General features: G+C 49.9%; 1 protein-coding gene and 1 long non-coding RNA gene across 2 annotated transcripts; both read left to right on the top strand.

Moving 5' to 3' along the window:
- The first annotated feature begins 206 nt into the window (after positions 1 to 206).
- Positions 207 to 3,556, top strand: COPS7A (COP9 signalosome subunit 7A). Its single transcript, XM_071433154.1, has 8 exons — positions 207 to 505; positions 594 to 669; positions 1,189 to 1,277; positions 1,352 to 1,554; positions 2,020 to 2,125; positions 2,478 to 2,629; positions 2,745 to 2,810; positions 2,952 to 3,556. Exons 1-7 carry the CDS (start codon positions 344 to 346, stop codon positions 2,782 to 2,784), a joined length of 828 nt encoding a protein of 275 aa, XP_071289255.1. The 5' UTR covers positions 207 to 343; the 3' UTR covers positions 2,785 to 2,810; positions 2,952 to 3,556.
- Positions 3,557 to 11,211: 7,655 nt separating this feature from the next.
- Positions 11,212 to 12,930, top strand: LOC139592840 (uncharacterized). The gene is made up of 2 exons (XR_011680127.1): positions 11,212 to 12,004; positions 12,209 to 12,930. It is a non-coding gene; the product is annotated as an uncharacterized lncRNA (long non-coding RNA).
- The last annotated feature ends 621 nt before the right edge of the window (positions 12,931 to 13,551 follow it).

The raw sequence follows: 13,551 nt of genomic DNA, 5'->3' as shown, positions 1-13,551 counted from the left end.
GAGACTGGGAGTGGCCCGGGCCGGCCGGGAATGGCCCGGGCTAGCCGGAGGATGCGGCGGAGGAACGAGGCGCCGCCGCGGCCGGCAGCGCTCAGCCCCGCCAGCGGGGGGCGCCCTGGCGGCGGGACTGCGCCGCCGCGCGGCGCCCGGCCCGGCCAATGGGGAAGCGGCGGGGGCGGGACAAGACGCCGGCTCCGCCAATGGGCGGTGGGTGCGCGTCACACGCGGAAGCGGCCGCCGTGCGCCGGCGGTGTGGGGCGGCTGCGCGGGGCCGGCCGGGAGCGGCCGGGCCGGGGCTGTGGGGGGCGAGCGAGCGGCCGGGCGGGCCGGGCCGGGCCCCGCCATGGCGGCCGAGGGCAAGGTGACGGGGCAGAGCCAGGAGCAGTTCCTGCTGCTGGCCAAGGCGGCCCGCGGCGCCGCGCTCGCCAGCCTGATCCACCAGGTGCTGGAGGCCCCGGGCATCTACGTGTTCGGGGAGCTGCTGGACATGCCCGCCGTCCGCGAGGTGAGAGCCGCCCGCCCCGCGGCCCCGCCGGGCCCGGCCCGGCCCTGCCCGCGGCCCGGCGGCGCCGCCTGACCCTGTGTCCCCGCAGCTGGCCGACAGCGAGTTCTCCCCCGTGTTCCGCCTCCTCACCATCTTCGCCTATGGCACCTACGCGGATTACCTGGGTGAGGCCGGGCCCCGAGCCCCCCGGCCCGGGGGTGGGGATCCCGCGGGGCGGGAAACGCGCGGGGAGCCGGGGCGCAGGGGCCTCCCTCCCCCGGCAGCACCCCCGTGCAGCTAGGGCTGAGCCACCGGCCCGACACACGCCCGGTTGTGCTTTGGGCTCCAGATTAGCGGGGTACCTGGCGGAGATTGACGCTGCCATTTGCCACCTGGCAAAGAGCATCCTGACAGAGGCGTTTGTGAGGGGCTGGGGAGAGACTTGGATATCCATTGGGATGGGCAGACCCGCATAAATAACCATGGGACAGCTCGAAAGGCTGAGTTGAGGGTGGCAGGAAGAAAGGCTGCCCAGAAAAGGTCTTTTGAGCTGAGAATTGATGGGGATGGCTTGGCAAGATGAAGCACCACTTGGGGGATTGGTGTGCAGACGTCTTAAGAGACGGGTGTGGTACAGATGCTTCTGTGCAGAACTGGGAAACGAGGCATAAATTCTAATATCCCATTCTTTCCCCTGACGACAGCTGAAGCAGCAAACCTCCCTCCCTTGACAGAGGCCCAGAAGAACAAACTGAGGCACCTGTCAGTCGTCACTCTGGCTGCCAAGATCAAGGTAGTGGCCCTGTTTTTCCTGAATTCTCCTCCCACTGGGATTGTCTGGTGCTAGTTACCATCATGTTTCCACAGTGCATCCCCTACTCAGTGCTGCTGGAGCAGTTGCAGCTGAAGAATGTGCGGCAGCTGGAGGACCTGGTGATTGAGGCTGTGTATGCAGATGTGCTGCGAGGGAGCTTGGATCAACGGAACCAGCGCCTGGAGGTGGATTACAGCATTGGGAGGGACATCCGGAGGGAGGAGCTTAGCACCATCACCCGCACATTGCAGGAGTGGTGAGGAGGAAGCCCCCAGTACTAACACCCCAAAAAGATTGCAGGAGTAGCCGGTGGCTTCCCTGGATCATTTGTGTGTTGCTAAGGGTGGGTGGCGTTGGGAGGTGACCTACTCGATCCCCTTTCCCATACTCCAATGGAAAGTAATTTTCCAAAAATAATTCCCTGTTTGTGTCTGGAGAGCTGATGGGGACGCAGCAGCCTTTGCACAGCGCTGGCTGCTGGCAGGAGGCTTCCTGAGTGTTTATCTGTAGTTCTTAACCCAGCATGGCTTTGTTACCTGTCCCCCTCCCAGATAATGACATAATTCCTGCGTTATTACATCAGACTCCTGCCCCTGTATCTTCCCTGCCTGGCATAGCTGTCACTTCCCAGTGTTTTTGGAGTTGAAATCTGCTGTCTGTCACATTTGTGTCTGTGCCATGCCAATTCCCTGGCCTGTTCAGTGGTGTGTCTCCTCTCCAGGTGCCAGGGCTGCGAGGTTGTGCTGTCGGGCATTGAGGAGCAGGTCAGCCGGGCCAACCAGCACAAGGAGCAGCAGCTGGCCCTGAAGCAGCAGATCGAGAGCGAGGTGAGTGCCTGCAGCAGGGAGCAGCCAAAGGCCCCTGCCTTAAAATAGCTAGAGCCACTATGCTGTGGTTGTTACAGTCTTTGCTGAAGTGAGGCATTGCCTTCTCCCCAGGCCAGACCCCCCAAGGACTTGTGCCTGAAGAAGAGTCCTAAATCAGCTTAATACTCCTCTGCAGTGCAGGGGCCTGGACAGATGTTGGCTCTTTTGCTTGATGGGAGCTTGCAGCTCTTAGCTCCAGGGCTTCCTTTAAAAAGAAATTAAAAAAAAAATCAGAGGGCAACTAAAAAAATCCATAGCCAAAAAATCTCCAGCTTTGGGAAACCCATTGGCTCTTGCTTTGCTGCTGTTGCAGGTGGCAAACCTGAAGAAGACCATTAAAGTGACGACAGCAGCCGCTGCAGCAGCCACGTCCCAGGACCCAGAGCAGCACCTCACGGAGCTCCGGGAGCCGGCCCCTGGCACCAACCAGCGCCAGGCGAGCAAGAAAACCTCCAAAGCCAAGGGGTGAGCAGTGTGTGGGGGAACATCAGTGCACTTTTTTCTCTGTGCACTTAGGAAGGAAGTGAGATATGAACCACTTTGAACTTTTATTTTTCTTTTTTTTTCCCTGTGCCCGCAGGCTCCGGGGCAGCACGAAGATTTGGTCTAAGTCAAACTAGCTGGATCTCTCTTCACAACTGGGAGGGTGAGAGGAAGAGATTTGGGGGATGGAGGGGTAGCAGGGTTCCCAAGTGTGATGCTTCTGAGCTCTTCTCCGAGATCCATCTTGCCACCTAACTCTCTTGCATGTTTGTTCTCTTTTCTTTCTCCTTTCCCGACCTTGCAGGCAGCGTCTCCCTCCTTTTCATCGCAGCATTTCACACTCTGAGCTTCAGGTTGTACGCATTACTGTTTCCCCAACCGCTCAAGCCCCCGTCGCCACGGCCACGTGTTTCTCTCTTTCTCTCTCCCTGTCTTTTGACAGGCCAATTTCAGGAGCCATAAAGGTGTGAAAGTCACCTTGGCACCCCCAGGGCATCAAAAAGCTTGGGAAGAGGGTGCTGGTGCGCAGCAGTTGTTCTGGCTCCATGAGACCCCCTGGGATACTTTGCTCCAGGACACTGTCTTTGATTGTTTAATCTTTGTTTTGCTAGGTGGGAGGGTAGTTTTTGAAGGGATTCTTTTAAAAAATATATAAATATATTATAAATATATAGAAAACAATAAAAATATAGATCTATGGACATATCTATACAAACCTGCGCTCCTGTGGGTGGCATCTCTTTGCATTGTACACCAGTTCTTGAGGTTCCAAAATAAGTTGTGACATTAAGAGCCTTTGTCCCATTTTGGGGTGGAATATCCTCTCAAAGGTTCCCTTCTCAAAGGTAGTATCTCTGTTGGGATGAGAGTCCATAAAACAGAAATGAATCATAAATCTTATTTAAAGTGTTCCTTGTGTGGTTGATTTTCCTCTAGACTCTTCAAAAGGTGATTTTCAGGTAGTCTCAGAGGAAAGTGCAGAGACTGAAGAAAAAGTCCTTATTTGTGTCAATACTGTGTGTCTTGTGATCCCGGGACTTGCCTGACAGGTGGAGGTAACAGAGTCAATGCCCACATGTGTGAGTTCTCACAGGATAGATGCTGCACAAGCTGTTCTCGGGTGGTGGTGATGTCTGGTTGGAAAAAAAAAATCCAAATCAGTGAAAGTGACTCCTGTGAGATGCCCAGGAAAAAACCTAACTCAGATTCTTCAAAGGATGCCTCCTCGGGGCTGGCTTGGAGCCGAGTCAGACGGGTGTCAGTGTCACACTGCCTCTCCATGACATGTAGCTGATGTAAATGTAAATTGACACCATGACTCCCACCCCCGCTTGGTTCTGTGCCTTGTGCCAAGACTAAAATTTGATTCCCTGAACCTGTGTTCCTGTGTGTGAGCAAACCATGGAAAAAAATAATCCAGTGAAGGGAAACTGGAAGTTTTGTCTCTATGGGGCCTTGTTGGGTTCACTGGCTGGGGTGGGTTTTCTCCTGGGTCAGCTCCCTGTGCAGACAGGTGAGAGCTGGAGCCAAGGCAATGTAGGTGTGAAGGGGAGGGGGGTGAGTCTGTGCCTGTTTCGGTGGTAACAAGGTGCCATCTCAGATCTCAAACCCCACAAAATGCAGGTTCAATGCAATATCCCTGCTTTGCTAATTCCAGGCTGCTGTAATACAGCCCTGACTGTCAGTGGGAAAGCCCTGTCACCCAAAGCCATCAACTCCTAAAACTTCCCAGCAGCTTTGTTTGCTCCTCTGTGTGTGGTCGCAGGGCTGGGCATACCAGCTGGCTCTGGTGGGGACAGGATATGCCAGCTCTCCTGGGGTGATGGCTCTCACTGGCTGGCGTCTCCCAAGAGCTCAGGCAGCCCCACACCTTCCCCCCTTCTGTTGCACGAGGCATTGAGCACCTTGGCTGTAGTTGCCTGGCCCAGAAGTGCCAAGTGGGAGAGTTTTGGTACGAAGTTGTCCAGATGGGAGACACAGATCTGACTGCTGGAGCACATGAGGGGATAGCTGGGCCTGGGTTGTGTATGCCCACCTAGAGAGGCCTAACGAATTTGGGAGTCTCCCTGATGAATCCTGTACTCCATAAATTGTTGGGAGGGATTGTGACAAAGCTTCCAGCTTTTGTTTAAATCACCTGAGCCTTTTTCCTTCTGCATCACATCACCTTCATCTGTCTCTGTCAGGGAGCAGAGGCACGGCACTCGCTGCGTTTGTGATTGTCTGCAGGAACAAAAATGTCCATATGTATCGGATCTTCAGCTCCCTGGGAAGGGCTGCTCTGGAGCTGAGGAGATACTGTCAAGCACCTGCCAGATGTCTGGCACCTCGCACCCTTTGAAGGATTTGCTGCTTGCAAAGCCATTGGGGTGTGATGAGAATGGGCTTGGATGGAGCTGAGCAGCCGGACACAGCACGTGTCCTAACAGCCACTGGCTGGCGTCCAGCGGGAGCTGGGCTGGAGCAGTGTCACCTCCAGGGAGAGCTGAAGTTACCGGTACTGCAGGAGGATATTTGTGTCCCACAAGAAACTGCTGCTCAGGAGGAGCAGCTGTAACAGCTCCTTGCCCCGAGTGTCTCATCTCCTCTCTGGTCTGTTGGGCTTTGCTATCTTTAACCAAACTGTGGCTTTTAGACACAAAGGTTCTGTTTCAATGCCCTGAATCCAGTTTAAATCCAGGCTGCAGAGCCCAGGAGTGGAGTTGGAAGGCAACACTGAGAGTTGCAGGCTGGTTGTGTGTGAAGCGCTCGTGTGACGCCCTGTACAGCAAAGGCCGGGCAGAGCAGTGCCTGAGCTCTGTGCCACTCACTGCCATCAGCCTTGGGAGCACCAATTCCCACGTGGGTGGCAGCAGCCAGTGTGTGGACCAGCGTGGGACTGGTGGGGCTCACCACTCCAGGCTGTACTGAAGCCCCAGACTTGGATCCTCACGGCTCAGTCCCAGCTGGCACAAGCCTGGCTCTGTCCTTGTGCCATAACTTTGTTGTTTGACAGCCATGGCCTCCCCACCATGTCCCAAGGGTCAGTTCATCCTCTGGGAGCAGCATTTGCCATATACTGGCTTTGCTCCCCCTTCCCGTTTGCCTGTATCCCCCTCTCAAGGCTGGCTGTGTTATGGATTTTAGGAGAGTTTGAGATTAAACACAGCTCTGAAAGTCTTCCATTTTGTTTACTTTTCAAAGGAAGCACCTTTTAAGACCTCCATTAAGAAAAGGAAACCTGGAGGTAGCACATAAGATTACTTCAGACCTTTGGTAGGACTGAAAAATAAATGAGAGGGTTGCAGTGCAGAATGAAAGTATTGCTATAAATTGCCTTGCTGGATGGCAAACAGAGGGCAGGAGCAGGTTTGCCTTTGCCCTTCACCTGAAAACCACAGGTTCTGTTTTTCTGCTCGCTTCAGCCGTGACTCTGAATTTCAGTTGGAGAAGATGTGAAGATTAATTAATTAGTTAACATTTATAAATCACTTTGAAGATGGCAAGAGCGAGGTAAGTACTGAGCATTATAAGTTTTCATTTTAAAATGTCTTTATGTTTTAACCCATTTTTTTCCAAAGAAAAGACCTGAGTAGAGAAGAACAGAAATATCTGGACACATTAAGCCCTGCAAAGGAATCAGGTTTAGGGGGCTGTAGAAGAGGGTACAGAGAAATGTCCATCCCAAAATGAGGAGCAGGAGATCTGCCATCCCCAGCACAGAAAGTCTAACAGCTCTTGCACAGTGATTCATTGCAAACCCTCTTTGAGTACCTGCATGGGGCTTTTGCATGGGTTCAGAAAAGGGAGGAGGTAGGAGAGGACCTGAACTGCTCTATCACTGATGTCCAACTTTTGGCAGCCACCTCCAGCTGCCCCGTGGCAAGAGGTAACCAGGGATTGGTGTTAATGTTGGTAATTATTGCATTCTTGGAATACAATTTCCTCTGGGGAGCTTGCTGCTCCTCTTCTTGAAGGTGGTGAAGGTGCTGGGCAGCTGCTGCCAGCAGCTTGGCTTCTGCAGCAGTGCCCAGCCCTACCTGGAGGGTGGGGAGAAGTGTCACAGCTGGGCAGACACCCTGCAGGACTTCTCTAAGGTACTCCCCATCCTGCACTGCTCTGGCCGAGGTACCTCTGGAGTTAGAGATGGTTCTTGTGGGCTCAGAAGGAGTCAATATTTTCTTTACTGGGGTTGCTGAGGCTGCCCTTGCCTCTGTTCTCCAGAGGAGACCTTTGGCAGGGTGCTTTGTTCCCTGAAGAATGATGGGCTGGTGTGGGCTCAAGTACTGTTACACATTACCAAGCCTCCTTTGCACCACTGGCACTGGCTGGGGGGCACGTCTCTGGATGGACAGCAGGTTTTCCCCCAGGCCTGTCTGGGGCAGCAGGGAGGATGGCAGCCCTGCCCAGCAGCAGGACACGTGCCCACCACCTGCATCCATCCTCCTGTGAGCTCCTGGTGCCAGCTAGGAGTGGTGCTGCAGAGGCCGTGGCCATGCCAGCCAGATGGCATCTGCTGGTCTGCAGGGTGATCATACATCTGTGTGGTCCCCAGAGCTCCATGCAGGGATGGGATGCCTTGCCTCTCCTCCACCAGGGTGCTCCCCTGAAGACCCTTTGTGCCAGGTGGGTGCCCACAGTCTGGGCTGTGGGGAGAGCTGGCACAGGTGATGTGTGTCCCCCTCTGCTGCCTGTGGGGCTGTACCTTTGTACAAAGACCTCCCTAACAGCAGCCACTGAGGGCTGTGCCTGCTGCTTGCCACAGCTGAGCCATCCCTCCTGGGATGGGGCCCTGCCTCTGCAAGATTCTGAGGCAGAGCAAGGTAGAGTAGTCAGAAGAATCTCACAGCTCATGTCAGCTGCTGCAAATGTGTCTCTCAGATCTCTGACATCCTTCTTGTCTCCTTTGTATGCCCTGGAATAGCTGCTCATTTTCCATCTGTGACCCCTTTCCCTTTTTGCCATCCTCTCCATGGGAGCCTGTCTGTGTTCCCACCTGCAGGGCTCTTCTTTCCTCATCCCTTTTCCTAGTACTAGTCACTGCTTAACTGAAATACCTCATATGAAAACCACCTGTTTTCTCTGCTGGTTCCACAGGCACCCCATCTTTTGGGTGCTTTTCTCTCATCTTCTGCAGTTTTCCTGGAGCACCCCTCTTGATCCAGTGTGGAACTAGGCTGGACTATTGTCCGGCTCCTCTGCTGGTGGCAGGCTCTTCTCCTGCCAAGGAAAGGAGTTCATTTGCAAAAATTCTTTGTGCAGTGTGCAATTATATTCCTGTTGTGATGAATTCAATAGGCAGCAAAATGTCAGCTGGATTCGAGAGCTGTGACCCTTTTACAGTAGCAAGAATGTTCAGAATTCCTGTAGCACTTGTGCACATGTTAAAAACTGCCTTGCACCCTCCTGTTCTGAGGATGAGTAAAGCCCCAGCCCCTTCAGATCAGGAGAAAATGTTTCTGGGGAGGCTTTGCCTGTATCTGCCTCTGAAGCATTTAGCATTGGTTTCAGGATGTGGGAAGATGGATGATCTCTTTGGTGGGAGCAAATGCAAGGAGGCTCCTGGTGACCGAGTGTGATCTCTCACCATTGTGGTCTCACAATCCCTTGCAAAATCTTCTCAGGTGCCAATCCCAAACTGGGAAATTTTATAGTCCCCAGTGGTGCCCTTGGCAGGCTGCCCCAGAACCCTACTGCTGTAGTAGTTTAAAGTTTTTTAATTTCCAGCTTAAGTGAATTCACAGCTAGTTGATATTCTCTTGTGCCTGTGCCAGCCTGGCTCTAGCTGAAGCTGTTCTTCCTCCCTGGTGTTTATTTCCCTTGAGGACAGACTTCACTTTGCTTAACTAACCAAATCAGCCCCCTCATGCACTGTGAGCTCTCCTTACTCTCTTACTTGCTCTTCAAATAGAGTGCAAAAGTGCTCTCTTACCTGCACTTTAATTTAGGCTTTCTTGGCTAGAAATGAGCACAGTTCTCTTCCACAGGTGGAGTGTGATCAGCACCTCTCACAGGCACAGTAACACACACCTATAGCTACCAGAAATGCCTCCTGGATTGCATGTCTTCTCCTCTGGTCATCCAGAGTCTTTCTTCTTTTCTGATGGTTATAATCAAAGAAGTTCCATTTTATAGCCAAAATCTTGATTTTAGGCCCTATGGTCCTTTCCCCTTTCACTCTGTGCTACAAACTTTAGCCCTTTTGCTGTTACTGACACCTTCAAGGCCACCTATGTCCTCCTATGTGATACCCTCATCCAATCTGGCAATGTTGCTGGGTTTTATTTATTTACTCAAGCATTTATTCTTTTGCAATCTTTGTTCTCCTTTTCTGTCATTAGTAAGGGATGGAAATGGTTAGGCTAGTGTCTAATCTCCCAGCTTACCTCTGGACATTACATCACCAGCAGTTGGAGACAGGTAGTGTCTGTTCTATTTCCCTTCCTTTTATTACCTTTTCCCCCCACGCTAAGTTTGTATTAAGTGCCCTCAGGATTTAAAAAGCCATCCAGATGTGAGGAGATGGTGGAAGTAATAATAACCAAAGTGAAGTTTCCCCATGGAAACAGTTTTTGAAGTGTTGTCTTTAAAAAGGAAAATTCCCAGGAGGGAAAAAAAATCCTAGTTACATTTAAGACAGGGCTGAAATATAAAATCAAGTCCATTTTTTAGAGTGTTATGGAAAGTAAAAAAATACTGCAAATCAAACAAGTCAGTTTTAAGTTATACACTGGATTGAGGTCTATTTTAAATCCTTTTGTTCTCCAGCACTGGAGCCTGTAGGATTTTACATTCCAGCTCCATGGCAGTGCCTGTTTGTTTCCTGAGCAAACCATTGTGCCCAGAGAGACGTCTGTTTCCTGCAGCTCTTTGTGGTCCCACCTGCTTTGAAGCCCTTGTCAAGTCAAGAGGTCTCTTTTTGCCCTTCCCACCTTTCCCTTCAGTCTAGCCCTGTGCCAGTCTGTTTCCCTCTCCTACTCACAGATTTTTGAAGCCCAAAGGGACTGGTATAATCCCATTGCTTGGCTTCTCAAGTGGCCAAGAATTCCCTCGCCCTGTTCCTGTGCCCACTCCCCAAATTCTTTTTGGGGTTTGGAGTAAGGGGAGCTGGGAAACAGAGGTGTGCTCTACTGCTCTGACAAGGTCTGCATTCATTCCCAGTTCCATGGTGAGGTCGCTGCAGGTTTCCTGCTGGGCTGAAGAGCCCTCTGCTGTCAGAAACCTCGTTACCGTTTAGGTAATGCCAGCCTGTGCTCCAGTGGAGTGAACTCAGACACAGGAGTTCAGTTCACGTTAACCTGTAGTGCTGGGCAGTGTTTCCAGAATTCAAGTCATCCTTGTTTCACCCTTCTTGAGTCTTCTTTGGTTTCATTTTTAGTGTCCAATACCCAGATTTCCCACAACTGGTTCACTACTCTGATATACCAAATTGATCAGAGGGATGGAGCACCTCTCCTATAAAGAAAGGCTGAGAAAATTAAAGAGAATTTGAATTGTTCAATCTGGAGAAGAGAAGGTTTTGGGGTGACCTAATTGCAGCTTTCCAGTACCTGAAGGGATCCTACAAGAAAGATGAAGAAAGACTATTTACAAGGCATGTAGTGACAGGAGAAGGGGGATGGCTTCAAAGTGAAAGAGAGCATGTTTGTGCTGGATATGGGGATGAAATCCTTCACTGTGACGATGGTGAGGCACTGGCACAGGTTGCCCAGAGAAGCTGTGGATGCTCCATCCCTGGCAGTGTCCAAGGCCAGGTTGGATGGAGCTCTAAGCCACCTGTTCTAGAGGAAGGTGTCCCTGCCCATGGCAGGGGGGCTGGAAATGGATGATCTTTAAGGTCCCCTCCAACCCAAACCATTCTGTGATTCTTCAGAGGGGAGAATTTTTACCTCTGTGCTTGGTGAACACATGCTAATGCATCCCAGTGTAACCCATCTGCACAGAGAAAGAATTATGCAAGTACCATTCATTTCCTTGGTTGTCTTCCAATCCCAATTCCTTTTGGAGTTCTCCATCTTGAAAGAGCACAGACTATGTTTATGTCCCTGGGTGAATGTCTTTTCTGCATTCAGTGCAGCCAAAAATACCTACTGTTTATAAATAAACACACCAATAGTTACTGACTGTTCAGTACATCTCATCTTTTTCCAACATTTATTACTTTCATTGTTCTTTGGATCCTCTGAAAGCTTCATCAGCACTGGTTTAATACCTTCTTTCAGATCATTAATCAAGTTACTAATGAGCATTAGTTTCACAACAACATCCTACTGGAAATAATTTCATATTCTACACTCTCTTTTCCCCCTCATTACTTGAAATCTATCAGTGAACTAAAATTTATAATATTGGCCTTTTTGTTGTTTTAATAATTACTAACTTGTTTTACTTCAGAACACAGTCTTGTGTGGCCAGATAAAATTCCTTGTGCTGTTGCAACCTCTGACTCTGAGTTGCTGTAGTGCCTTTGTTAACCCAACCCATAATTTAATCAGAAATTATCACAGTTTTTGGACAGGAATAATTTTGAGAAGTGAGATCACATATTATAAACACTGAAACATAAATGCTTATTTTTTAATTTAATGTATTTTGCATCTCATCTTGATTTAATGTCAGTTTGCCTGGTTTACAGGTGTGGGTATAATCTAATTTTTTATTTACAAGTATTGACACCAGGTTAACTTTCCCAGACTTCTTTCTCCCCAGTATTCTACAATTCCCCCAGTATTTTACAATACCTCAAAAAGTACAGTGAAAGATGCACAGAACTTCAGGGCTACCCACAAAAACATGTAAGGACAAAGTTTCCACTAGCCCTAATGGGTTTTATTTTCAAGATATATTTTCAATTATGGAAAACTGAATATACAACAACAAAACCACCTAAGTTTCTGGTTTATTTGTGTGTAGCTAGTGCATTCTCATCCAAGGTTATACTATCCATCTTCCCATTAGTGTTTCCAGCCTATTTTCACCTCATTCTACCCACCTCCCCTTCCCTCTGTCTCACTTCAGGTGTCCTGCTGAGGAAGATGCAGTAGTACCACTGAACTGCCCCGATTTGGTGCTTCAATTCATCCAATTTGGAGGTGACAGCTATGGGAGAAGGAGCAAGAAGGGATTTTGTCTCCCTTGGATGGATAAGGATGACTTGGAACCACGTCCTGCCCATCTGAAAGAAATACTGTTTGATTTTTGTGTTGAGAACATCCAGCCTTCTCTTTCTCCAGCTTGCTGGCACAGGTGTCAGAGATATTGCAGAAATGGAAGAGTCTCATCCCAGCCTTTCCTGTGCCCTGATACAGGAGGTAGATTGTTTTTAAGGGCAAAACATTTCACTTGAAACTGTAACTCATAGGAAAAAAGTAACTTCAGGTAGGTATGTTCCCTCCTTTGGAGAAAACCCTCCTGCTTTCTGAAGCCAGAAGTGCAGGTACCATGTCAGCCTGGAACAGGCAAAGGGCTCACCCTCTCAATATACTTCCCCTACTTCTGGTTTGGGATCTCTAAAACTCTCCCCTGGGCTCCTGCCTTAACACAAAGTTCTCCTCTCACTGAAGCTCTTTCCCATATTCCCAGACCACCAGTGCCCTGCTGGCCCTGGAGGAGGCTGAGACCTTGGGAATGACTGTGCAGCACTCAGCAAGGCTCAGCAGCCAGGTAATCACCCTCCCACTGCCGAGTGGAAGAGCATGCAAGGGTCCTACCTAAATCTGTAATCAGGACAGCACCCAACAGGGAGCAAAGGCTGAATCCAGATAAAGGGATTTGGGATTAGATCAAGATTAGGAAATCCATGCCCAAAGAGGAATGGATCCTCACGATCAAAGGTCAATGTTAATCCCCACCACCACCATGGCCACCTTCCTGTTGTTGTAGACAGGTAGAAGAATTATAAAAGAAAGGCCTCATAAAATCAAGCCTGCTCTGTTAAATTAATAGCTAGCCTGTAATTTCTTCTAAGTGCAGCTAAGTAATTTGCAAGTTCCCATGTGAAAACAATCTTGGTATGAGAGCTCGTTAACACAACAACTTATTCTTGAGTGAAAAACAACTAGCACCTGCATAAACAATAAGATCTGTCTCATGAGAATCAGGAGAAAAAATATGTAAAGTAACTATAAAGTTTGATAGACATGCAAAATACCATGTACTGACCAATGAACTAAATGTGAATGTATTCTCCACCACTAAGATCTGACACACTGCCTCCTGATAATCCTATAAAATATGACCTATACAATAAATCCATATAAAATATGACCTATACAATAAAGATTTGGCTTTTCTGCATGAAGAAATGGAGTCCTCTCTGCTTATTAATGCAACATCTGTTCTCCATCTCAGACATCACCTCAAAACCTGGCCAGGATCCGGCAGCTGGTTACTGCCACCATCTCCATCCTGTGAGCACCTTTCTGAGCTCAGCTGGTTCTTCACGGGATCAAAGCACCAGGTGCCACATCTTGCACTGGCTCAAGAGTGCCAGAGATGAGGGCTGCTGTTGTTGCAGTCCCTTCTTTCACAATCTGGTAACCCCAAAATGACTTCCACAAAACCTCTCCCAAGCCCTGCTTTTTTCTGTGTAGCTGCTCCTTCAGCCTTGCTCTCTTCAGGGCTTGCTTTGACTGTGACACCTCCAGAAAGTCACTCCACTGCCAGGGACAGCAGGCTGCTGTCTTTGAAATCCCTTCCAAACCAAACTATTCAATGACTCCTACTGGGGTTTCCCATGGGACAAAACGGCACGGGGAAGTGGGCTCCAGGCATGGCTCTGTTCTGCACTTCCTTGAAGGGTGGGACACTGCAAACTCTGCCCTGAGCTTCCAGAGGATGCTTCATCCTTTTCTCAGGGCAGGACAGTCAGGCCCCAGCAAGGTGAGTCTCTGTTAGTGACCACATGTACAACAGAGGGACACACC

This window comes from Agelaius tricolor, unplaced genomic scaffold (assembly GCF_023055355.1).
Source record: "Agelaius tricolor isolate 1412-34295 unplaced genomic scaffold, bAgeTri1.0.p SCAF_9, whole genome shotgun sequence".
In the NCBI taxonomy this organism is placed as follows: Eukaryota; Metazoa; Chordata; class Aves; order Passeriformes; family Icteridae; genus Agelaius; species Agelaius tricolor.
This window is presented reverse-complemented; position numbering and strand designations above follow the sequence as displayed.